Here is a 26,498-nt window from a genome sequence, read left to right as displayed (position 1 = left end):
TCAATACCATCAGGAAACATAAGCAACAGCAAAACATCTGAGCAATCAGAAAAACAGAAAAGGGTCAGGAAAGTGTTAGAGAACAGAAAGAATGAGTAGGAGGAGAAAAGCTTTAGCAACACCATAACATTAGCACAAGTTAAGAGAGAGTCTGTAACAAGTTTAACATCAGAACACTAGATATAGTAGCAATTATCCCTAAATTTAAAAATGCAAAAAAGAAGACACTGTGAACTAGGTGTCATAGTCACAGTGCAGCCTGTTTTAGACTCCATTAGTCTTTCTCAAGTGCACACTTGTGGATCAGCCTTGCTACTGTCACACTTCTCTGGAAAGAACCACGTGGTTCAGCCATTCTGGATCTGGATTTCTTCATGGCAGCCCCTCCAGTTCCCAACCATGTTAAGGCAACAGGCCCAACTGGCCTTAGCATCTGTCAGAGTCTCAATTCGGGAACCTGTGGTAGAGAAGGTTTGCAGTGACACAGAAACAGCGTCTTCAGAACATTAGCATTATTTATTCATTCTTGCAGAAAGAAGTTTTTGTTAGTTTGTTTTGTTTTTTTAAATTCAATTTCCATGAGAGTTTGGCTCAGAAGCCTGAATAAAGAAGTCATACTCACCGGATCAAATAACAGATATACCCTTTGATCAATCCCAACCGAGCCAGTTCAGTCCGAGTTTTGTGATTCAGGTTTTGAGTAGCAAGCCAGGAAGTAATTGAAATTTATGAAAATACGAATAAAAAATTAAATAGCAACAGCATGAGATTCTGTGACCCCAAAATAGGCAAGATTTGTCAAATTATTTGTTAGATATTAGTCACTCATAGCACTTATCAAGAATGTGTATTTAAGATGCAAAGTGTGTAGACATGATAGTGCGGCTGTCTGGTACTGAATTGTACTGTTTTAACTTGTGCTTACCTATATTGATTAATTTCAATTACAACAACATTAATTTCCTGTTTGACAGCTGTTTGATACCTTCTATGTATTAGACTGGTAGTATAAATACACTTCCTCATGGTGTAGTAGCCATGGAGATGGAATTACTGTGTCACATTGAGACCCATTGGTGTAGAAGTGTGAGGAAATTAGCACTGTATATGTTCTGGGGAATGCAGGCCAGGAGCTGTCAATCTAGCCTCTTTCAGTATCATGCTTACAAGGCTTCATGTGGAGTATGTGCTAAATAAAATGTGCTATCAATTTAAAAAGATATAAAACCCGTTGGCAAAAATGTTAATACATTACTGGTTGAAAAATGCAGGATTATCTTTGTGAAAATATTCAAACAAATTTTACAAAAAAAATTCATCAAAATTTTGCATTTTCAGGCATTTTCAAAAACTATAAATTGGTGAAAAAAAATTAAGCTTTGCAAAGCTTTAATAATTTTGAAAAAATTTCAACCATCTCTACCAGTGCTCATTACTTGCCGTTTTTTTTAAATTGCCGTGTTGGATTTGTGTGCAGATTTGAATATCATAATCAAGAATATAAAAAAGCAATCTGCCTGTGTCTTAGCTATGAAGCAGATGACTAAATTCTCCACATACTTATTACAGGAACTCCTTGAGTCTTCATCATCCTCTTTAGTTTTATCAGCTGTTGACTGTCAGGCTACCAGTCACCTTTTGGATTATCTTCAAGAATCAATGGATTGGAAGCTAACAGACATAGATGAGTTTGTGGTATCTAAGATGGAAGTAGACACATCCAAGCCCAACATATTTGTGGTAAAGCTACAGCCAATCAGCAGGTATGGAGCTTGTTGCAATAAAGATTGGAATGGACATTTCTGTTTTCAGGATTTTCAAGCCTTCTTGAAAATGCCATGTGTATTAACCATGTATATAAGCCACTAAAGCCCAAATTTGTAAAAGTTATTGAGGCATTGCTATGCTCACTGTTGCAACAGCTAACGGATTTGGGATCTTATTTTCAAAAGGAATTTAGGCACTTAGGAGCCTGAATCACATTGACAGTGAAGTGGCTGAGGGCCTAAATCCCTTTTGAAAATTGGATTTAGGATCCTAAATTAGTTAGGCGTTGTAATGCTGAGCACAGCAACACTTAAAAACCTTTAAAAATCTGTGCCTAAAACAATAGGGTTACAGGTTAAGAAAGTTATCAAATATTTTGCCCTAAATACACACTCTGTATTATTTTACATTGTCTCTTAAGTTTACCAAGGGCAATATTTGAATGATGTAGAGAAGGTCAATCATATTTTACCTGTGTCATTATCCTAGAAACATTGAGCACCTAATGGAATTAAATGGCAACACATTTATAACTGATAAAGGGAATTATTTTATGCAACACATAATTAACCTGTGGAATTCACTGCCATAAGATATTCCAGAGTTTAAGAACCTAGCAGGATTATAAAAAGGATTGGATGTTTATATCAATATTGAGATCAGTCTTAGCCACATTAGACAGGATGAAATTATAAATATTAAATTATAAATGATAAAAATTTTAAAGGAAATTATAAAATCCTTCATGTTTCTGGGACTAAGCCATCTTCTCTCTGATGGGGTTAGGGAGAAAGTTCCTTCATAGGCATGTTATTGCATGATTGTTAATTATGGGGCTTTTACACCTCTTTCTGAAGTGTCTGGTATAGAGCACTGTTGGAGATAGGTTACTGAAGTATAGGGACCATTCTCCTGAGCTGGAGATTTCTGTGTTTCTGTTTCAGCAAAAAGCTACGAAGTTTATAGGCAGTCCTATCAGGTGCTGTCAGCATTCCTGTTAGGTGCTTTATCTCAATATAGTCATGCAAATTACTGAATTTGACAGGACTTTGATTATTTTATTTAATCTGATAATAACTTGTTCTGTTGTCAATTTCACCATTGCTTGGCATATTTCTAACCAGCATTTCTATTCTCTTCCAAGTGACAGCAGTGATAAATTACTGTAAACATTTCTGTCACTGATGTCATGAGAGGAAAGAGCACATGGAGATGCTTTTAAACATAAAAGTAAATTGTACATGTGAAAAATCTAAAGTTACATTGAAATGTATTTTGCATCTGTGCTCATTGGAATTTACCCTGTAACACCCTCAAGTCTTTGAATACTAGCTTTTACATTTGTAACTCTCAGAATTCGGTACAATCAAGCAACTAGTTTACTTTGAAGTTGATGCTAAAAATTTGCAAACCACACTGCAAGATGTTGAGAGCAACATGAAGCAACTTTTAAAATATTAACTTCCTATTTACAATGTTGAGTTTTGCTTATTGCTGTGCCCTGAAGGCCAACTTATGCCTGCCCCATGCAAAAGGGGGAAGCAGATGCTGGGCAGTCCCTTCTCGCCCTAATGGACCTGCACAGGAGGCAGCTATAACTTGGTTTGCTGTGCTGAGGAGCACTGCCAGCAGCATTAGGAACCCTAGAAGAAGCATGTGTGGACACAGTGAATATGGGACCTGTCCTGCTTGCAACACTAACCCCACCAAGCATCAACATAAGAGTGCTGGAGAGAGAAGGGCGGGCTACACAGTCTGCACAGGTGTAGCAAGTCCCTCTGCTCAGTTCATTCCCCTGGTACCTCCATACATGCACCGTTGCTTGGACGGTGGAGCTCCTCCCTCGCTCCAGTATAACTCTAACTCTATCAAAGACATAACTGAACCCTAAGATAGCATAATGATATATAGCATGTCGCAATACAGATACAAGCAAGAGCTCTGTCCTAAGGAGCTTACAAGCTAATATCAGACGACATGACATAATGAGAGGGAGTCTGGGGAGGGAAGAACCAGGTTAATACCAATAACGTGGGTTCTTGTTCTGGGGAATTCAACAGCTTGGTGGAGCAAAGAAGTTTGAGTTTTTCAGGAATAAAATAAATACATCTTAGTTGACTAGTTTCCTGTGGGCTTTGCAGAAGAAAGAAATGGACTTTAAGGATTGAATAAGGAGGGAGTAGTAGCTTTGCAGATCAGCATAGGAAGGGCAAAAGTGGCTTTTAACTCCAGACATTTCTTGAGAATATTATTCTGGTCTATACAATATTTTAATTATCTTTCATTTTTTGTATAGATTAAATGATATTTCTACCGCAAAGGCTTTCGCTGCAAATGGTAAGCAATGTGGCTGCTGTATCCAGTGTTTCATGATTTGGTCCTATTTTCCTGAGGGTGCATGCTATATCTTCTAGTGATTCCCAATGATTGGTATGATACTATTACGAATTCTTTAGGACTCTTTTAATCTATCTGCACCTATATTACTTGTCTATAGCCAATCACCATAGTATTGAGGTACTGACAGCCTGATCCAAAGTCCACTGGAATCAATGGAAGTCTCCCAGTTGACTTTACTGGATCAGGCCCTAAATATGACTGGTCTTTTTGTGATTGATGCTATGAATTCCATCCTTGCTTCAGTGTAAAGCCTCTGCTCACTGTGTCTCCTATTTACTTCTGTAAATTTTAGCCCACCCACCCATATGTTTGTACATTATAATGCACACAACTAAATAGGAGGTGTCAGCTCAAGAGGGCAAGATTGAAGTCTTAGTCTAGTAAAACGGTACACATGATTGAAAAGACTGGGAAATGCTTCTTCTGCCTCTGTAAAATGATAATGGGGCCCTTCAACAGTGCTTGATTTTAAGTTTAATTTGTTGTTGATTTTGTTTAAAAAACACAAAGTTTTTTAAGGGGGCATCAGTGCACACATTTCAATATTAAAAACCTTTTTTTTCCCTAGGGTATGTAAGCTAGCTGTAAAGCAATTACTATATGCAAATAGACAGCCCTCGTTTTCACAGGGCTTTAACTTGGGCTCCAAATTAGCACTCCTATTATGAGGCTTGCAAATAATTGTAGGGGCAACCTCATGGGCACCAGTGATTGCACACACAATCAATTCATTACTGTAGGTGGCTAAGTGGTTATACAATGTGCCTACAATTATGTGTGTCCCCAAAACTGCAGATCTAAAATCAGAGGCAGCTGTTGGAAATCAGGAAGAACTTCTTAGTTCTGAAGTTAATGGTGCTTTATTTTTGCGTAGGACAAAGTGAATTTGATTTTTAAGTAGAAATTATTAGCTGGTCTCTGTCTCTGAATCACTGAGGCACTATGGTAGCATCACTAGCCAAAAAAAGCACAAACCACTGGAGAACTAGAGGCTGAGAGCTGCCCTAAACTCCACCAGCTGATAGCAGTCCCCAAGGGACATTCCGACAGATGGGGACTGCCAGAGTGTAGCACTTTCTGGCCACACCCCTGAGATCTCTCCTATTCTGGAACTGCAGAGGTGGTGGGATAATGTAGGAATTGGCTATACCCACTGTATGTGTATGGGGGACTCAGTGCTCCAGCAAAGAAATGGCCCATTTTGCTTCCTTTGCACACCTGAGCAGCAAAAGCTAGGCCCTGGCCTGCATTTCAATTGTGTTATCAGCTATATAAAAGTAGAAAGGTGTGCTGGCTCCACAATTCATGTTCAATCCTTTTGGTTCTTTTGCCAACCATGGTGATACCAAAGCACTACCCAATAACTCCTGAAAATATCAGTGACAGTGAATTTAAACTTAAAAAATGAAAATTTACTGAACTGCTGCTTTAAAAAGAAAAAATCCCACTAAAGGTCTATGGAATTGATGGGACAAAATCATATAGGAATCTCACTGTTCTGTTTCAATAACTGCATTATATAAAAGATTCGCATTACAGCTTTCTGAATCATGCGTTCCATGTTCCGAAAATCTGTTTATTATTGGCCACACAACACAATCCATTTGCCAAATGTTACTGCTATCAGGAGACCTCTTGAGGTCACAATTCCTTGCAAAGTCATTAATTATTTGTATTGATTATTTACTGATGACTGATAGCTACTATTGGTGTTTGGACCAGTAACAAGAAATGCCGTTTGTCACATCCCTGTAACATGACAAGAATGCCGTAAACCAATAAATATTGTGTATTGTTTCTGACAATGCCAACAATAAAATCAAGAGAAATACTGCAATCCTGTAACAGTGAATAGCAACTCAAAAATACTTGTACTGCATGTCACAGTAAATTCTTTATTTTCCTCCCAGGGGCATGCACAGGAATAAAAATTTTCCCGTTTTTGAGGGGCACTTTCTGTGCACCCCATGGCTGGAGGAGCTCTCTCTCTCTGAACAGCCAGAGGAGCTGGTTTTCCCTGCTGTGGCCCCAGGACCAGTGGAGACAGCTCTCCTCCCCTCCGCACAGCAGCTAGAGAAGCTGGATCTCCCCCACACCCCGGCCCCAGAGCAAGAGGACCTGTCATCTCCCACCCTGGCCTGGGGCCAGAGGAATTTGCTCTTACCGTCCTGGCTCTGGAGGAGTTCTGTGCCTCCACTGGTTGGGGGGTGGGCTTACCCCAGAATCCCCCCCCCAGCAAGCCCCTGTTTCCTCCCCACTGCACAAAGTTTTAAAATATGACACAACAAAACTCCAGAAGATTCTTGTGCAGTTTTGTTTAAGATAAGCTAGAAGTCAGATCTGGATTTCAAATACCCCAAAGTTTGACTTGAAATGATAAGATAATGTAGGTGGTGGTCAGCATGTTATAGAAATGAGACCAGCTGGGAAATTTAGATTAAGGTTCAGATTCCAAACTTCCCCAAAATTCCAAGTATCCAGACTTATGGTTTTGGTTAAGATATTATTTTCTGTGTGTGTATGTAATAATTGTGAAAAGATTACCTTGGACTACGTCTTTCATTTTTTAAAGATAATTTTTCTCTCTCTTAGGCCATTCTTCTTTCACCTCTTCAAGATACTGTGGGGGTTTTTTTTCCTGATTTTTACCTTTGTCTTGCTCCTTCTGTTTCCTTTCAGTATTTTCTCTTTCCCTCTTGTTTGAGGCAGAGTATATGACATTCACTTGGGATTTTCTCTATTTTCCCTTTTGCTAAGATACTTCCCTTCTCAGTAGACCCTTTCCTCTATACCAGCTGTTAGCTAGATTCTTCTCCCTTAAGTGCCTGTTCCTGCACCCATTGCAGTCAATGGCAAAACTCCCACTGACTTTACTGATCTGGGATCAGGCCCTTAATTGCTTCCTCATTTATTCCTCCTTCCCTTCTTCTCAGTCTGTTCCTCCTAACCCCTAATTCTTACCCCTTACTTTTCTCCATTTCACCTCTTTCTCCTTCCTTCGCTTTCCTATTCTCCTCTCTTGCTATTTTTTTGCTGCCCCTTCTCTTTCTTTTGATTTCTCTCCTTCCATTTCCTTTCCTCTCCCTCAGTTCTTCTCTTCCTTCCTCCCCACGCCAATGGTGTAAAAGTCCAGTGAGGACATCAAGATCGATTAGAAAGTAACATACAATAGTCCTGGTGCTGATCCTGCAGTTCTTATTTAAATCAAGTGCTCACTGAAATTAATGGAAGCCTCAGTAGAGACTGCAGGTTCTGGACCTTCCAGAAGGGAATAGGGGAATTATTTTCTGTTAACAGTTTTGGTGGCGGTTCTTAATTTAGATAACTTTTATATATTTGTTAGGTACTAAATATATGGCTGCAGGATTCTAGTTGTACTGCTACCAGCTTTTTTGTGTTTTAACTTTTAAACATTATTATTTTAATTTCATAAATAGTAAGTAGGGGTTGCATTGTGCTGGGTGCTGTATAAACACAGAGCTACAGACTGTGCTTGCATTGAAGAATTTATAATCTAAGAAACATTCTTAAAGATGCTTTAAAATAAATGGATAGTGTGTGTGTCATGGGGTTTTGGTATTTTTTGGTAACAGGTGAATTGTAGTCTTTATCAAACATACTGTCCTGAGTGTAATGACAGGTTTCATAGTAGCAGCCGTATTAGTCTGTATTCGCAAAAAGAAAATTTGTTAGTCTCTAAGGTGCCACAAGTACTCCTTTTCTTTTTGTCCTGAGTGTATTCACATGACAACGCCTCTGAATAAATAGATTGCTTCTAGACCTTCTTGAAAGCAAAAAGTAATTGATATTCTTGGTAGCTATAGCTACGCTTGTCTTCTTTTTTCAGTGAAATGCTAAATAGTGTATTATTACCACAGAAGTTCTTTGATTATCTTAAATGAGACACAAACACATGCATTTACCTAGTATCATACCTGCGGCAAACAGGTAACTCAAGCTGTTGTGTTTTTTAAAATGAAACTGTTGCCTATATCTACTGTATATAAATCTGCAGGATGTAATTCCTCAGAACTCCTAGATCAAATATATAAAATGTAAACAGTCCTTTATGTTGCTGGGGAAAGTCTATGTGTGGGATTTTTTATAGGAGATAAATTTTGTTCATCTTTAAAAAAAAACACCTTTAGATAAATGCCTCTTTTGAGTGAAATTGTTATTGTCTTAACTGTGCAAACTTGGCAAAATCCTGCTGAAAAATAGTTACTTAAATTTTCACCAAAGCTGCCTAAACGTGAGAGCACAATTTCACTGAATAGAAGAGGTTAAATGGGTAATGAAATGAGAGCAGATACTGATAAATGAAAATTAAACTCAGTTATTGTAGCTTGTCCACTTAGAATCTGTATAAGAAGCCTGTTTTGGCTGGGTTGTGAAATATCCATTCATCGGACAGGTTTGCTTAGTAGATAACAAGCAGTAACATTACCAAGACAGGAAATATTAGCCCACTGACTGACTTCTCCATCAATCGCACTGAAAAAGCTAATGTTTCTTGACATTCACCACCTGTGCTCCTTATCGTATGTAGTTTTTTCCTAGTGTTTTCAGTTGCAGTTGGCAAACTTGAGATAAGCTGTAAATTGTCATAATTATATATGATTTTATGAATGATGAATGTTCCAAAAGAAAATTCTTTAGACTCCCTTACTGAGAACTTCTGCAAAACTATGGCAAGACACTGAGTTTAGAAAGAATGGTACTTTGTAATGATTCCCCATGTATAGCCATAGAATCACAGAATATTAGGGTTGGAAGAGACCGCCGGAGGACACCTAGTCCAATCCCCTGCTCAAAGCAGGACCAACACCATATAGATACGCCACCATCTTCATGACAACTTACCTTCTTTTTCTCAGAAATGTTAACAGCAGGGCTAATTAATGATCTGTTTCTGCTCCTATTGAAGTCAATAGCAAAGTTTCCATCGACTTCACAGTTAGTAAGGTCAGACCCAAAATTCACAATGGCAAGTAGAATTATTACTTTCAGTATAGTACATATTGTGCACATATCTTAGATATACTAACCCTTTGAGCTTTGTTTGGTGGTAAGTTTCCAATAATCATATGCTCTGAACATTCTGGGGTACATGGTATAATTTCTCCCCTTATAAACACAGTTTACTAATTCTTCAGCTTTATTTTTAATTAGCTGGTAATTTTAAATAGCAGTTTTAGATATCCTTTTCTCATCTGCTGGATAATCTTCTCTTCCTTCACTTTCCTAAAACCCACTCTCGCAGGTATCCTTCCTACTGTACTTTCTTTACTTTCAGAACCCCTTCTTTATCTGAATTGTTGTCTTGTCAATGTGGACTGTAACTTCCTTAGGGCAGTGAATGTCTCTTACTCCCTTTTTGTAAATCCAGCCTCAGCTGGAGTACAGTGTCCAATTCTGGGCACCACACTTTAGGAATGATGTGAACAATTTGGAGAGAATCCAAGGAAGAGAAACAAAAATGGTAAAAGTTTTAGAAAACCTGAACTACAAGGAAAGGTTGAAAAAACAGAGCATCTTTAGAACTGAGCAGAAAGACTGAGGGGGTGGGGATCTGAGAAATCTTCAAAAATGTCAAGGGCTGTTATAAAGAGGACAGGGATCAATTGTTCTCAATGTCCACTGAAGGTAGGACAAGAAGTAATGGACTTAATCTGCAGCAAGGTACGTTTAGGTTAGACATTAGGAAAAACTTTCTACCTATAAGGATAATTAAGCTCTGGAATAGGCTTCCAAGGGAGGTTGTGGAATCCACATCACTGGAGATTTTAAAGAACAGGTTCAACGAACAGCTGTCAGGGGTGGTCTAGGTTTACTTAGTCTTGCCTCAGCACAAGGAGCTGGACTTGATGACCTCTTGAGATCCCTACCTACCCTCCATTTCTGTGATTGTAAATTATCATACAACTTGTGGTGTCATATAAATTATTTTAAATAATAGTACTAGTAAGTTTAAATACCTGTCTATGCTGTTACTTGTATTATGATCATAGATTTTTAGTTCTCAACTTAGAGTTTGGTAAGCTATACAAATGTGTATTTACAGACAAAATAATTGGAAGACTGACTATGATTCTGCAAGAACAAGGAATTCAGTTTTCAGTAATTTACACTGCAATGAGACCTTCAAGGGTGAGTAGTCTTCCTTGTCTAGAGCTGTCAATTTTTTGGCATATAACAATACTCGCTAATGAATGTTGTACGTGACTTTCAGGATTACAAAAGTAAACAGTCAGTCCTGTACAAGACTTTGCACAGAAAGGATTGCCTGGATTTTCAATTACAGACCTGTATTTTTAATAGACTTGTGAATTTGCCACCTTTTTAGTGGTCTTTATAACTTGTAATTTTTTAAAAACATAATGTTTAGATTTTTTTCCATTTAATTCTTGTCTTTTGCATAAGAAGGACCTTAATGAAGAGCTGATTGGCTCAGGATTATCAAGTCTTTCATCTCTAGAGGGTTCAAATCTAGATCAGGTCATTATTAGCCAGAAGTTGTTAAATAGCTGATGGATGTTAATTGTCCAGAAAACAGAGTTGGTGATCTAAATCTAGTTCCAGATAGATGAGGTTCAGCCAGAACTGATTGCACTTTTTGATGGTAATCTGAGGAGAAGGAACAGTAATCAAATAGATACAGACACTGGACTATTTGCAGATGACACACAGATTAGTAGAGAGGTAAATAATGATGGGGACAGGTCACTTTCCTCCGTGTGACCTGTTTCTCTTGGCAAGCTGGTTGAAAACAAACAACATAAACTTTAATACAGCCAAATGCAAGGAATTCTAGGAACAAAGAACATAGGCCATACTAAAAGGAATGTGGATTGTACCCTAAAAAGCAGGGACTTTGAAAATGACCTCAATGTCATAGGATACATCTACATAGGGATAAAAACCCATGGCTGTCCTAGGTCAGCTGACTTGGGCTTGTGGGTCTTGGGTCCCAGATTCAGATACAGTGGTGGACCAATATGAGGACACTTGCACTGCTGTTGTCTCTGCTGTCCATGTCCTGTGGATAAAGAGTGGACTTCAGTCTCCAGGGCTTTCAGTCAGGTTCTTTCAAAAGTAGTAAATTCTGTATTTTAAAGAAGGTCCACAATAATAATTACAATGAATTGTCACAGTTCTTTCCTGTATGAAATGGAAGGAAGCAGTTACTCGCAAATTGCAGATATGCAATTGGTAGATTTCGAAAGAAAAAATTGGTTGGTTACAGGAATGCGAGGAATGTTGAAAGTAATTTAAAAGTAATATTGAAATCTGTAATGATTTTAAAGTGATTCATTTCAGAGTAGCAGCTGTGTTAGTCTGTCTCCGCAAAAAGAAAAGGAGTACTTATGGCACCTTAGAGACTAACAAATTTATTTGAGCATAAGCTTTTGTGAGCTAGCTGTAGCTCACGAAAGCTTATGCTCAAATAAATTTGTTAGTCTCTAAGGTTCCACAAGTACTCCTTTTCTTTTTAAAATGATTCAGTTCAGCCAACTGGAGCTTTATTCAATAATTAAAGTAATGCAGTAATTTTTAATTCTTTTACATTCCACAAACTGAGCCCTCTTAAACTCTTCTACATTCTAAATTCAAGCCCATGTAAAAACACTTGGAGTTATTTGCACAGCACAAGTGACATTAAATTACTGCAGTACTTTCAAGATTTATCAGCTGCCGTAGAGGGCTATGGTAGGCAGCCAGTAAAGCACCTACTGGAGAGTCATCTATCTATACTTCTGTGTGTAACCCAGTGTTCAATATGTGTTATGTTTCTCTGTCTGTGCTTGGTCCAATGAAGATATGAATGTATTTAACTGTCAGCCAAAGCCAAATTTATTCCTTCACTTCATGCTGTAGAGGTTTATGCTCTACATGGAGGTTACAGGTTCAATCCTCAGTGACAACCAAAGTGTTGGTTATGTGAAAAGGAATTACATTATTCTTTACTTCGGAAGAATGTCACCAGCATCTAACTTTAAATAAAACAAGGGTTCACCAAGGGCATGTCATGCCTGAACAACCTCATTGCCTTCTATGAAGAGAAAACTGGCTCGGTGGACATGGGGAAGGCAGTGAATGTGATATACCTTGACTTTAACAAAGCTTTTGATATGATCTCCCACAGTATTCTTGCCAGCAAGTTAAAGAAATATGGATTGGATGAATGGACTATAAGATGGATAGAAAGCTGGCTAGATCGTTGGACTCAACAGGTAGTGATCAACAGCTTGATGTCTAGTTGGCAGCCAGTATCAAGTGGAGTGCCCCAAGGGTTGGTCCTGGGGCCTATTTTGTTCAACATCTTTATTAATGATCTGGATGATGGGATGGATTGCACCCTCAGCAAGTTCATGGATGACACTAAGCTGGGGGTGGGGTGGTAGATAAGCTGGAGGGTAGGGATAGGGTCCAGAGTGACCTAGACAAATTGGATGATTGGGCCAAAAGAAATCTGATGGAAATTCAACAAGGACAAGTGCAGAATCCTGCACTTAGGACGGAAAAATCCCATGCACTGCTACAGGCCGGGGACCGACTGGCTAAGTGGCAATTCTGCAGAAAAGGATCTGGGGATTACAGTGGACAAGAAGCTGAATATGAGTCAACAGTGTGCCCTTGTTGCCAAAAAGGCTAACAGCATATGGGGCTGCATTAGTAGCAGCATTGCCAGCAGATCAAGGGAAGTGATTATGCCCCTCTATGCGGCACTATTGAGGCCAATTCTGGAGTATTGTGTCCAGTTTTGGGGCCCCCACTACAGAAAGGATGTGGACAAATTGGAGAGAGTCCAGCGGAGAGCAATGAAAATGATTTGGGGGCTGGGGCACATGACTTATGAGGAAAGGCTGAGGGAACTAGGCTTATTTAGTCTGTAGAAGAGACAAGTAAGGGGGGATTTGATAGCAGCCTTCAACTCCCTGAAGGGGGGTTCCAAAGAAGATGGAGCTAGGCTGTTCTCCATGGTGGCAGATGACAGAACAAGGAGGAATGGTCTCAAGTTGCAGTGGGAGAGGTTTAGGTTGGCTATTAGGAAAGACTATTTCACTAGGAAGGTGGTGAAGAACTGGAATGGGTTACCTCGGGTGGTGGTGGAATCTCCAGCCTTAGAGGTTTTCAAGGCCCGGCTTGACAAAGCTTAGGCTGGGATGATTTAGTTGGCGTTGGTCCTGCTTTGAGCAGGGGGTTGGACTAGATGACTTCCTGAGGACTCTTCCAACTCAATCTTCTATGATTCTATGACGAATATGGGGTGAAGTGTCACAAGTAACATCCATCAGAAGAGCTGACATCAACCAACAAAGTAACTTGCAAGTGCCATGGTGTGCATTTGAGAAGCCAGTGGAAACTATTGTCTTAGATGGAGCTGGGTGAACAGTAAGATTGTTTCTGGATTCCCTGTCTATTTCTTCAATATCCGTGTGGAATACGAAACAGACAGGGGGCTTCTGCCTAGATATGAAGAGTCTCTTCATAGAAAGTCTCTTTCTTCTTGTGGGAGTCTGTGACGGTGTCCCCCCAGGGTGCCACCTGGAACTGGGGTACCATGGAGCCCTCTGACTCATTAGCCTGTGCTCCCTCATACACGGTGCTGCTGTGACAAGCTGCTGGCCTGCTCTGGGTCCTACACTTCCACCAGCATTCACACAGTTAGGAACACACGCAGCTGCAGTCGCATGCAGGCTCTTGCCAGACAGTGCATGAACCAACAATAGAGAGGCGACAGCCAAAATAACCATCAGCTTCCCAGCCTAGAACCCCAGAGCTGTACCATCCTGCCCTGGTCGAAACCCTGACCTGTATGAATTTATTATCCAGTTTGCCTCCCCCTCAACATGGAGAGAGGAAATGCAACAGCCCCTGCCCCGTGAGCTAAGATTCCCAAGCACTTCACTCCAAACTTACTGGTTTAGATTAAAACATGAAGTAAGTTTATTAACTACAAAAAGATAGATTTTAATGTATTATAAGTGATAGCAAACAGATCAAAGCAGATGACCTAGTAAATAAACAAAACCACAAACTATTAGAAGGATAGGATTTGAATTAACAATCTCTCACCCTGACTGATGATACAAGCAGGCTCGCAGATTCTCGAGGCACAAGGTGCACTTGCTTTGCACCCAGGTTTTCATACACAGGCTAGTAATCGCTTTAGCTTGGGTCCAGCACTTCCCCCAGTTCAGTCTTTGTTCCTCTGGTGTTTCCAGGAGTCTTCTTGTCACTCCCAGCCTTATATAGCTTTAGTATGTGGCAGGAACCCTTTGTTTTAAACTTGGTTACCAGACCAGTTTGTGGAAAAATACAGACGTCCCAAAATGGAGTCCAGAGTCATTTGGCCTGCTCACACACCCTTGTATGCCTTGCTGACTCATAGCAGCCATTACTTACAGGCTGTCTGGAGAACTCTCAGGAAGGCTTACCAAGTGGGGGATAAGCTTCTCATAAGGCCTATTGTTTTTTTCTAATGGCCTATTATCTTGAATAGGCCCTTCACAGTCGGCTATCTAGACTGGAAGCATTTTGCCTAGTGGGTGTGGCCCAGATACATAGATACAGATACATAGTCAATATTCCTAATTTCAGGTACAAAAATGATACATGCATAAAATAGGATAATCATATTCAGCAAATCATTACTTTTCTAATGACACCTCACATGACCTATCTTGTACAAAATACATCATAATTATGCCATAATCATATCATAATAATATAACTGTCACAAATATGGAGTGCAGTGTCACAGAGTCATCCTTCAGTCACTGGTTATACAAGGGAGTCAGTCCTCAGCAGCAAACACGGTGGTTTATTTTTGCATCAGGAAAGGGAATCCCAGTCTCTCCTGTGTGACTGAACAATTCTCAGTGTTTCTACCTGGGTCCTGATATCTCCCATATTGGAGGCCTTTATGTGCCTAACTGGGAGAGGGCAGCTGTGTCTTTTTGGAGTCACCCCATCCTCTCAGGTGAAGGTCCCAAGAAGTTAGGGGGTCAGAAAGGCCTTGCCACACTTGGCACTAAGCCCACTCTATGGGTGCTACAGTACCTAGTTCATCTCTTGGAGGCACTGCTGTTGCCATTTCAATTGTCTGCTTCAAGAACTCCTTGGCAGGCCACAAGGTAGCTAGAGACTAGAGAGAGGGGACTGCAATAGATGCATATTGCCTAACAACAGCTAGAAGCTGGAGTTTCCTGAAGTAGAGTCTAGGAGCAGCTTCTTTACAGAATGTTAGTATTTGCAGTAATTTGAGAGCTTCAATCCGAGCTATACAAATCGTTTTCTATTAAAACAGGTGAACTTTTTCTGATGGAGCTACACTTCCCCACCTTTGTGTCCCACATGAAAATCAGAGCCACACAACAATTCTTGTGAGTTGTATTGAGGAAAATTTCAAGAAGCTTGTTGTTCAGATTTTCTGGTTCTGTATGTTGCCCTGATCCTAGTAGTTGTTTCTCACACAAAATTTCCGCTTGTGTCAATAGGTATTTTGCATGTGCAAGGACTGTAGGTTCAAGATGCAATTCTTCATTGACCTTTGGGAATATGAGGCATTTCAAAAACTGCTATGTAATGAATGTGTTACTGTTGGCTATGAAAACATACCAAAAGTGGAGGATGTGCCTCTCAACTGAGCACAGTGACAGTTGCTTATTTGCCTATAGAATAGTTGTATCATCTGCAGCCAGTGACAAGGTTGGAAAATTCCATTTGTACAGTGACTTTTTTTTAATTGATTGTACATGCTTTACAACTGCTGCCTCCTCCATTTGCAGTTGGCACACTCATCTCTTCTCACTCTGATTAAAATGATAGTATCTGCTATCGAACTTAATCATCTCTGACATCACAATAATGGGAATTTTGCCAGGGACCACGGACAATAAGTGTCTGGAGAATGGCCCAAATGCCATTCCCTAGGATTGAGACGTGTGTGTGTATGTGTGTGTAGTAGGGGATTCACTTACTCATTTACTCTTCAAACCTGGGTGGAGGATATATAGGCCATATTGAGACATATTGCTGCTAGCTACAAGAAGGAAGAAATAGTTGGGTTTTCCTATCCCTTCCCCCCAGCTTTGAGCACTCCTTTACATTTAAAAAAATAAACTTTAACTTGTAGATGTAGAAAGTATACTTAATTATTGCCCAGCTAACTCAGCCAGATTTTTCCACATTCTATTCAAAGTGTTGTTTAAAATAATTACCAAAGAACTGCTTCAAGCTGGCTGAAGTTAGCTGAATGTTACTGTAGAGAAAAAAATCAGCCTGGTTATTTTGGAATCAGAATGGGAGAGGGAGAAAGAAATATTTTTAGCAATATCCCATGATTTGTTTGATGTTCTATTATGCTATCCACGTAAATAACTGCAAGTCAATATTTTAACCTTTAACCTTAGATGCTGCAGTGCTGCTTTTCTCAGCAAAGACATTAACGTCTGTAGTGCTTTATCAGTTCATGTGTTTTCTACCCTTTGAAGTTCATCTTTTGTTTAATAATTGTATTCCTATTGACTTCAGTAGGAAATGCAGAAATGAACCTCCTCTTATCTGATAAGGACAGTCACTTACCTTTAATTATTTACATCTTCAGTATCTTGGGTCCAGGACATTAGCATATTTATAGAATATCTCTCTGAGCCAAGAACTTGAATGGGTAATGTGTAACAGTATTGACAAAGGGCCAAAGGCAGAACATTCCACAAAGGGAAGTTCAGAGAATTCTGCCCACATTGTTCAATTTGGGATGGGGTTTTCCCTTCTCCCCACAGAGTGAGATAATTCCAGCAGCAAACTTATGGATTCTTCAGGGTTACTGCAGACCAGGAAAATCAACATGGAGTCTCTCAATCAGCTCTGAATCTCCCTCCTAACTCGCAGCCTGCATTTTCAGGGCCTGCCTTGGCTACATACCCTTATGGGACTGCATGCTTTTAAAAGGAGTGGGAGAGGGGAATGGGAGATAGGTTTCCTTCACCTAGAGGAAAACAGCATGCTTCACTTCCCCAGGTTACTCCTATGGCTGAAGTGGAAGCAGGTCTGTGCTGTGAAACTAAAGATTGTGGGTTCAGTTCTGCTATGTGAAAAAGGAAATATATAGGTATGAAAGTAAATATAAGGACACTAGAGTAATTAGTAGAAAGGCTTTACATTGCAAAAATGTATTTAGAAGTGAATTAGACTTTTGAGTTAATATTCATTTTATTATATTTTTATTGTGTATACTCTGAATAATGGAAGTTGAGAACTGGTTGGGGCATTCATTGAAGAGTGTGTTTGAATCCAGCCCAGTTCAGCAAGAATTGTTTCCATCTTAATGGATGTTTGGTGGTCCTCACATGAAATGAGTTTGATGGGTTTCAGCTCCTGTGTCACAAACCTGCCACCATTCTTTGAACTGAATTGTGAGCTCTTGAGAGCAGGGACTGTCTCTTTACTAGATACAGCATCTAGCTTACTCTTAAGGACTGGAGGGCTAGGACTAGCCAACTCTGATTAAGATCTTAGATTGGGTCAGGTGTTTCTACTAAAGAAGCATGAGGAAACTGCAGTGACTACCAGAGGCAGAAGGCCTGGTGGTAAGAGACCCCTGAGGACAGAACTCAAGACTAGCAGGGTAGTTGTTTTCAGTTTTGGGTTTGTTGTATTGGGGAAATGAAAAAAGGTAAAAGCCTGGTCCAAAGGGTCTGTGAGACTGTGTTTGGTGTGACTGAAACAGGAGAGCCCTGAAGAAGGGTTATGCTCTAATAAATTTGTTAGTCTCTAAGGTGCCACAAGTACTCCTTTTCTTTTTTCTGAAGAAGGGAGGAATTGTTAACAGGGCACAGCAGAGATACCCCTAGCCATGAGAGGTGGCAGAGCCAGCTATAGACCCTCCACCACTAGCTCTGGCAGCAGGAGCCATAATCACATCACTTGAATATATTAACAAGAATTGGTAATGCTGTAATTGTCACATATGCCTCAAGTGGAGGGTTTGGCTTTTGTAAAACAGAGCCGTAGGTGCTTCTGTCTCTGGAGGGTTAAACAAACGTTTTATGTGTACTTCCTCAAGCTGGGATAAAACATGCACAAATGTTCCAACTGTAGAACCCTGAAGTCAAAACTTAAGTTTCCCAGCAGGGATATCCAGCCTGCTGTCCTCAAAGTGTTCACCCCACCACATGAAGCTTGACTATTCCCACCCCTAGCTTTTGGATTCAGGAAGCCTGCCATGTTTTAACTGTCCATGCTCAGACTCAGGAACTGGGTTTCTCTGGATCCTCTCCTTTCTGATTGGCTGCAGAATCTGCTTTCTTTCACAAGTCTCACCTGGTATATCATGATTAGGTCAGGGCAATTATCCCTGGCCTTTTCTGCTGAGTTGTTGTTAAAACAACCCAACTGATTCCCAAGTGGCAGTGTTCTCCGGTGCTCATTAGAAAGAAAAGAAAGTGGGAAATGAACGGAAACAGAAAAAGACTATATTTCATACTCCATTTGTATCACATTCACTCATTTAATGAGACCATATGCAACGCAAGAATTATATAAACTCGAGAAACCTGCTGTAATGTATCCAGCTCCACAAAGCACTAGACTACCCTGTCATACAGGGGTATTTAAAAAAATTTACAAAGATAGACCCCCTTCAAATGATCTAATCTTTGACCAAAAATCATGAGATTTTTTTAAAAATAATTTCATGAGTGTGGGAGTCTAACTCAAGGCTTTTGGGATTTGCAGTGTTGTTTTGAAGAAGTGAATGGTTGGGTGAGAGAGAGCTGAGCATAGCAAGAAAGGGCTACTGGACTCAGTTCAAGTGCCCAGATACTGCTGCATAGGAGGGATAGCTATTCCAACTGCTAGGCTGAAACAGCTCACACATGTTGACAGAACAGTGCCCAGCCTTGCCTAAGCAGCCACCTGCAGTACTTTGTCTTTCTCTTGTCTCAACACTAGAATGAGTTTTGGAAGACAATTTTGCAATGGAAAAACCTCTCTTTTTTTAAATGAATTTTTTCACTAAAACGTTGATGTAATCAATTTTTTTTTTGCCTTTTCTAAAATATTTGACCACTTTTTATCAAAAGTATAAAAAATGTTATCAAAACAGCCTTTGACATTTTTCATTTACTGGGAATTGGGTTTTTTTTTCATTTAAAATATTTTGATAACTGTTCTTGAAAAATCATGAACATTTTTTTAAAAGAGAGAAAGTGATTCATATTTGAACACTTTGAATAAAAACGCTCTGAAAGTTCAGAATTTTGTTCGAGAATAATTTTTCATTTTCAGCCAGCTCTGTTCAACACTATTGTTCACTTTCATTTATACTCAGTTATTTGCCTGAAGCAGTTGCTGTTCCCATTGATGGTTCACAGACTGTCTGTCTGTCTGTCTGGGCACAATCTAAGCACTAAATAAATGTAGCTATTTTAGCTCAACTAGTTAGATACCAGATCTCTCTTTATATCCTCAGTGTCTTTCTCCCATTATCTACACCCCACCGAGTGACAATAGTGCTCAAGAGTAGGTTTCTATTCCCTTATTCCGGCTGTCCATGATCATCCCTGCCTCTGATGGTTTATCCTTATAAACCACTACCAATCAGTAGCATACTCAGCCTTCAAACATGCCAATGCAGCAACACAAGCCATCAAAATATGTGACAAACCTGTGTTTTGTAGCACTTTGTGTCATATTTTTTAATGTTTAACTATAAAACAAGGTCTAAAGGAAGCTTTTTCACTCTGTGTATTAAATAAACCAGTTGCTTAAAAAAAAAAACTTCCATCCTGTGCAACCATGATGACTAGGGCCCTACCAAATTCACAGTCCATTATGGTCAATTTCATGGTCGTAGGATTTTTAAAATTGCAAATTTCATTATTTCACCTATTTTAAATCAGAAATTTCATGGTGTTATAATTTTAGGGGTTGTGGGGAGTCACAAGGTTATTGTAGGGGGGTTGCAGACTGCTATCTTGCTTCTGTGCTGCTACTGGTGGTGACACTGGAGAGCAGCAGCTGCTGGTCAGGATCCCATCTCTGAAGGCAGAGCCACCACCAGCAGCAGCAATTCAGAAGTAAGGATGGCAGGTACGGTATTATCACCCTTACTTCTGCGCTGCTGTCTTCAGAGCTGGATGCCCGGCCAACAGCTACCGCTCTCCAGCAGCCCAGCTCTGACGGCAGCGCAGAAGTAAGGGTGGCAATATCACAACCCCCCTAAAATAACCTTGTGATCCCCTGCAACTCCCTTTCGTCGTCAGGACCTCCAATTTGAGAAACTTTGGTCTCCCCTGTGAAATCTGTATACTATCGGGTAAAAGCACACAAAAGACCAGATTTCATGGGGGGAGATCAGATTACACAGTCTGTGACATGGTTTTCATGGGCGTAAATTTGGTAGGGCCCTAATGATGACACTCTCCTTCCCTCCTGGGTTGGTAGTAGGGTTTGAACACTGAAATATCAGATCCCCAGCATAGACCTCTAGCACTTGAGCTCAAGAAGTGACTGCTGTCCCTTATTTTGACCGACCAATGGAGGGGAACGCAGCACACACTTTGCCAGTGGGTTACAATTTCCCAGACATCAGTAGACTGTGGGGAATGAGGATTCCTGGTTTTTTTCCTGGATGTGTGGGGAGTGGAGGGAAGTGTGTGATCTGGTAGTTAGAGATAGGCTAGCCAAACACACAGATTTGGCATGTTCATTCTGAAACACATTGCGACTCATTAGATAAGGCTTTATTTTTACTTTACTATTATGTTTAGTAATTTTATTTTTATATTTTAATTTATCTTAGACAAGAATTACAATATAAAAATAACAAAGTGCTTCTTTTAAATATTTAAAACAAAATTTCATCAAAATTGACACATTCCCACAGAATTTTGACAAACTGGCATTTTCCAATGGAAAAACACTTAGTCAAGAAAAGGTATCACTTGGGAACGCTATCAACTAACATTAACTACTGGTTCTCACTATATAAAATAAACTAGGCTAAGACTAAATGCAAGGTTGTGAGACTCCAACCATTCAGAGCTCTGACTCCAGCCACTGGTGCTGAGAAGGAACTGAGGGAAGTCAGGACAGCACCACCTCATATAGCTGGGAAGGGCACAGCCACAGGATGCAAGCACTACCCCTCTAAGAGTACCATTAGCCAAAAGGCTGCAGCGCACTGGCATGCACATACCTAAGTGGAATACACATCTGCATCTACGCGAAGAACTGGACTGCTTCAGAGACTTTCAGCCAAGCCCACTGGGAAGGTCATGGAATGGAATAAGGAGCATTTCTTGTCTCAAAGTTGGGCTGGACTCTTGGGAGTTGTCTTCAGACTCAATCTTACCTCCTTACTGCTGGAATGCTTCTCTTCTCCCAATCTATGCTTTTCTTATGATCATCTTCTCTTTGCGACTGTTCCTGACCTTTCTGTCAGGCTGAGAACCAGCATGTTGGGATGTCCATGCCAGAGGCCAGGCTTGGAGCTATCCAGAATGGGAAGGCTGGACTGGGTACAGGAGTGAGAAGAACAGTAGACACAAGATTTTTTGGTATAGTAAAGGTGTGATGCACAGGCGTGCTGGCAAGAATCTGGTCTTTATTTTCTGGCCCCAGTCACTTCTCATCAATTAGATTTCCAAAATTTAATGCTGCTGTTACAAGACAGGGATCAGTAGCCACAAACTCCAGCAGCCTACAGTTATGGTCAGCTTATTAGTGAGGGGTGCATGCTTTGATGCTAAATTATGGGGAACAGAGGCCTCAGAAGGTGGGAGGAGACACATTTGATTGAGGTAATGGCTCAGGAGCTGGTAGGAAAGTGGGATAAGTACTCTCTTGAGACAGGAGATGAGTTTGGTCTTCTGTTGCTGTAAGGGTTAACTGAACTTCAGTGCACTTGTGGCCATCATGTGAGAAATGTGGGGTGGGGAAAGTATATCAAGTAGCAAGAAATTCTGAATAGTCTCCTTCCAAAGGGCAAATCTATTAGTTATAAGATTAGCTTTGCCAAACATGCCGTGTTTTGGTCTCTTGTGTGTGGGGTTGGTTTTTTGCTTACACTCTAACTTACATAATTGTACTATATTATCAGTAAACTCAGCTGCGCTACTGAGCATAAGAAAACAGAACAGAAGGCAAGCACCTTTCTATTTACATTCTTCTGTGGAAAAATACATGCTTTAATTAAGTTCCCTTGAAAGACCTTGTCACACAGGTTCTGTTTACTAATATTATTGTCCTTTGCCCTATGATTCATAAGTGCTGCAAAGGACAGAAGCTCAGATTCTCCTTACGGTTACACTGATGTAAATTCAGAGTACCTCAGAATTTACTAAACTGGATTTGCTCCAGATTTACACAGTGTTACTGAAAGCAAAATCTGGGCCAAACAAATATTTCTGTCTTTGGTAACAATGATGGGATCACACTGAACATAATGTAACTTATGGGCAGAATTTGACCCAGAGAATGTGAATAGCCTAATAGCATCTTGTCAGTCTACCATTTATGATTACAGATGGTCCCCAAGGAATGGGAATATGGTGGCCTATGATTCATAGATGTTTCAAATTACAATCTATAAAAAGGATTAATTTTTAAAATAAAAAGTGAAATACACAGTATTGCCAACCCCCAAATTTGAAAAAATCATGAGACTGGCCTAAAAAATCATAAAATAAGAAGGATTAAACAGTGTTTTTGGTCTGTCTGCTGATTTTTGAACTTCCCATGCTCATAAAATGCGTCTTTGACAATAAGTGGTAGCAACTCTCACAGATGTATAGTGAGTGATGCAATTTGGCCTTGCACACCTACATCAATTAATTATGCAACTCCCAGTGACACGCTGCAATCAATTCTGCATCCTTCCAGCTGCAAATATACCCCTTTCCCTGGTACATTTCCGCTCCTCCAGTAATTGTAGAAGTTCTTCACTCTCTACCTGAATTGGGAAGGGGCAGCTCCAAGTGTGCTTCACTCACTTTTCCAGGCCTGGGGTAGTGGGCAGTTCCAATAGGAGTGGTGGTGTGGCATTAGGGTATGTCTTCACTACAGAATTAGCCTGGGTGAATGGCACCTGGTCTGAGCACCTGGTTTAGTCTACCTGGGATGTGAACATCCACACTGTAAAGCCAGACCCAGAACTGTGTCCTTCTCTACACTGCATTGAGTGGATTCTTTCCCAGTGAATTGTGGAAGAATGTCTGTCCTGCTGGGCACAGAGAGGCAATAGTGGGAAGACAATGGATGTCATTTAGCTTGCATTTTCACTGTAAAGCGAGTGGGTTATTCACCTAGGTTCTGCTTTCACTCTGGCTTTAACACATAGATGGATTTATGTCAGCTAGCCTGGGTTGGAAGCACCACCAAACTATGTTGAGAGGTGGGCTTTTTTGTGTGAATAGAGTGAGGACAAGGGCAGTACCTGTGTAGGAGCCTGCACATACTCTGTAGTGAAGATAAACCCTCCTGGAGGAGAAGGGAAGGTGGGGAGAGGAGTGGACTCATTTTTCACTGTACAGGAGTGGAGAGGTGGGAGTAGGGCTCCCCTGATCTGCAATGCTTCTTCTGCCCCCTCTTCCCTGGGAAAAGAGTATTGGTAATTGCCTCCTACTCTGTCCCTATTAAAAATAAAAAACTTCTCTCAGTTCCAAAGGGAAAGGAGATTACTCTCTGCCTGCCTCTGCAGCATTTCTGATTGGCTGCTCTTGCTCAGGAAGCAAGGAAGTAGGGAAGGCAACCAGTCAGAGCACGTTTCCCTCTGGGAATTCTGAAAATGGTATGAAGGTTGCAGCTTCTCTCATTGTTGCGGGAAGATTACCTGCAGCGGGGGTCAAAATCCCATTACTTGTGATAGAATTGGGGCAGAATTCATAGATTCCAATGCTACTGTGATATAGTCTGACCTCCTGCATAACACAGGCCATAGAACTTCTCCAAAATAATTCTTAGAACACAGCTTTTAGAAAAACATCCAATCTTCATTTAAAAATGGTCAGTGATAGAGAATTCACCATGACCCTTGGTAAATTGTTCCAATGGTTAATTACTCTCACTGTTTAAAAAGTGGCAACAATGGACACCCACCGGCCAATATATATTGTTTAAATACTCCTTTCAACAGCAGTTTGGTTTTCCAGTGCAGCATCTAAAAAAACAATTAAACCCCTTAATATTAGTTTTTAAAAATCTGATTTGAATAAAAGAACATACAAGAGTTTTAAAAATCTAGTAGAAATCTAAAACATTATCTGTTTTGAATGGAATAGTTTATATTTGTTTGTTCTGTTTGTCCCAAATGTAATTTAAGTTGGGAAATGTAGGAAAAAACAAACAATCTCCTCACAAAATACATCCTTACCATTAATCAGTTCCTCAAAGCAAGCTTTTTTTTTTTTTTTTTTTGAGACGGTCCAATCCTGGTTCCATTAAAGTCAGTTGCAAAACTCTGATGTAATCAATTTATGGCTAAACTGTATAGGATGACTGAGATTTAAGCCTTCAGTTTCTTTGCAAAACTGAATATTGTAGGGAGAAAAAAAAGGAAATTTCAGAATTTTTCTTGAAAAAATCAAGGGGTGTTCTGCAATTCATTGCAAACCACTGTAAAGAAATTTCATAGGCCCCATTCTGCAAAAAGATCTGCTGGGGTGAACCCTTGCACCCTTGAAGTTTCTGTGATGTGCACACCAATCTGTAGAAAAGTGGCCTGACACTCCAGACTCATTTCACACAGGCCACTAAACAGCCACCATATCATTACTTGCATTTTTCCATCTGAAGATCTCAAAGTGCTTTACAGCCATTGCCTCATATCCTGTATTGTTACACCTATTTCTGGTTGCCGAAACTTAGGTGTTAAAATCAAAATTCTAGCCTTACTAATGTGAGGGTTCTAGGAGCATGGGAGCAGAATAGATGCTGAGCAAAAGTCCCTGAGCCATTTTGTTCTTTCATGGGAGTGTATGTGTTTGGAGTCGGTATGGGGACTAGAAGTATGTAATGTCAGCAGGTGATCTGCCCATGTCTTTTTGGAGCACTGAAGCAAGCATCAGCCAGGCCTCTTGACTAGTGATTAAGGTAATACTAGGTCCACATTCTTCCCTGCTTCTTTGCAGATGTATGCACACACTTTCTCCCCTTCCCCCCCATCCAGGATACCTGCTTAAGAAGACCAATTTTTTTGCCCCGAGTGACTTGTCTAAATATATATAGGAAGAAGAGGCGATAGAGTGTGATGAGAGTGGTAGGTAAGGATGAGGAAAGAGGTAGAACTGCCTCATCCTGAGAGTCTGCAAGGCAAAGTGAGATGACATGAATTCATTGCAACTGCAGTTATTACAGCTGCTTTACACAGATATGAAATAAAGTATGTATGATCCACTTCACAATGCTAGCAAGTAATCTTTTAATGATTTATTACCAACTGTGCTTAAAGCAGCTCTGAATGTGAAGAGTGCGCTCTCAGAAGCAGTACATTTTCTGAAAGTTTCATTTCATCTGTGTTAGGAGCTAAAGTGAAATTCCAATATCAGCAAGTGAAACTAAATCCTATTTTGAAAATACATTTCCTGCTGTGCACTTGCAAATAGGATTGCTGCCTCAATTCTCTCTCCTACTTCTGGTGAATGCGCTCAATTCTACTGCCCTACAATGTACAACTGGGTCACAGATCCACACAGATTGCTGAGTGAAGCATGAGTGAAGCATTCTTTGGTACAAATTTTCCTCTTGAGGATCCTTGTACTCACTGAAGTGCCATGTGTCAGTGAATTCCTACTCACCACTGTATTCTGGTGACTGTGTGTGTGTATCATTATAGATGGAATTTCCAAGTGCACATTTGTGCTATGTATTGTCAGCATTTAAAGTATACAATACATGAGTCATGTAGAGGTTCTAATTATGTGCGGTTTTAACCAGGTACTTCCTTCTGGTTGTCTAAATCAGAACTGGATCTTTAGTTATTGTTTCACTGGACACAGAAAACATCAGTACAATATAATTGGGGAGGAGTGTTGTATTCCTCACACAATGGTAATTAAGGCTAAAAATTGCGGTCTTCACTCAGGCAAAGCACCCATTGAAGCCATTGCAAGTGTTGCCTGAGTAAGGAGTAGCATTTGGCCCCAAAGTGGAAACAGCTTAGTCAAATTGTGCAATACACTTTCACCTTGATTTTTCTAAAGCCTGAATTTCTAAAGTGACCTAAATCCACACACAATACATGTTTCTCCCTAGCTTGCATTCCTGTAAAATAGCATTTTGGTTACTCCTAGTCCTGCCAGAGGGTTAGTTCAGAAGGAAAA

At 40.2% G+C, this 26,498-nt stretch overlaps 1 protein-coding gene across 4 annotated transcripts in view; it reads left to right on the top strand.

Annotated features, from left to right (window-relative positions):
* Positions 1-26,498, top strand: part of LOC119857604 (V-type proton ATPase subunit S1-like) — an 86,975-nt gene that overhangs the window by 40,856 nt on the left and 19,621 nt on the right. For all 4 annotated transcript variants that reach the window (XM_043495838.1, XM_038406770.2, XM_043495833.1 and 1 more), the window contains 3 exons: positions 1,570-1,763; positions 4,064-4,104; positions 10,232-10,317. In XM_043495838.1, coding sequence (XP_043351773.1) covers positions 1,570-1,763; positions 4,064-4,104; positions 10,232-10,317 — 321 coding nt within the window. The remainder of the gene's footprint in view (positions 1-1,569; positions 1,764-4,063; positions 4,105-10,231; positions 10,318-26,498) is intronic.

The sequence above is a fragment of the Dermochelys coriacea genome, chromosome 1 (assembly GCF_009764565.3).
Source record: "Dermochelys coriacea isolate rDerCor1 chromosome 1, rDerCor1.pri.v4, whole genome shotgun sequence".
NCBI lineage: Eukaryota > Metazoa > Chordata > Testudines > Dermochelyidae > Dermochelys > Dermochelys coriacea.
This window is presented reverse-complemented; position numbering and strand designations above follow the sequence as displayed.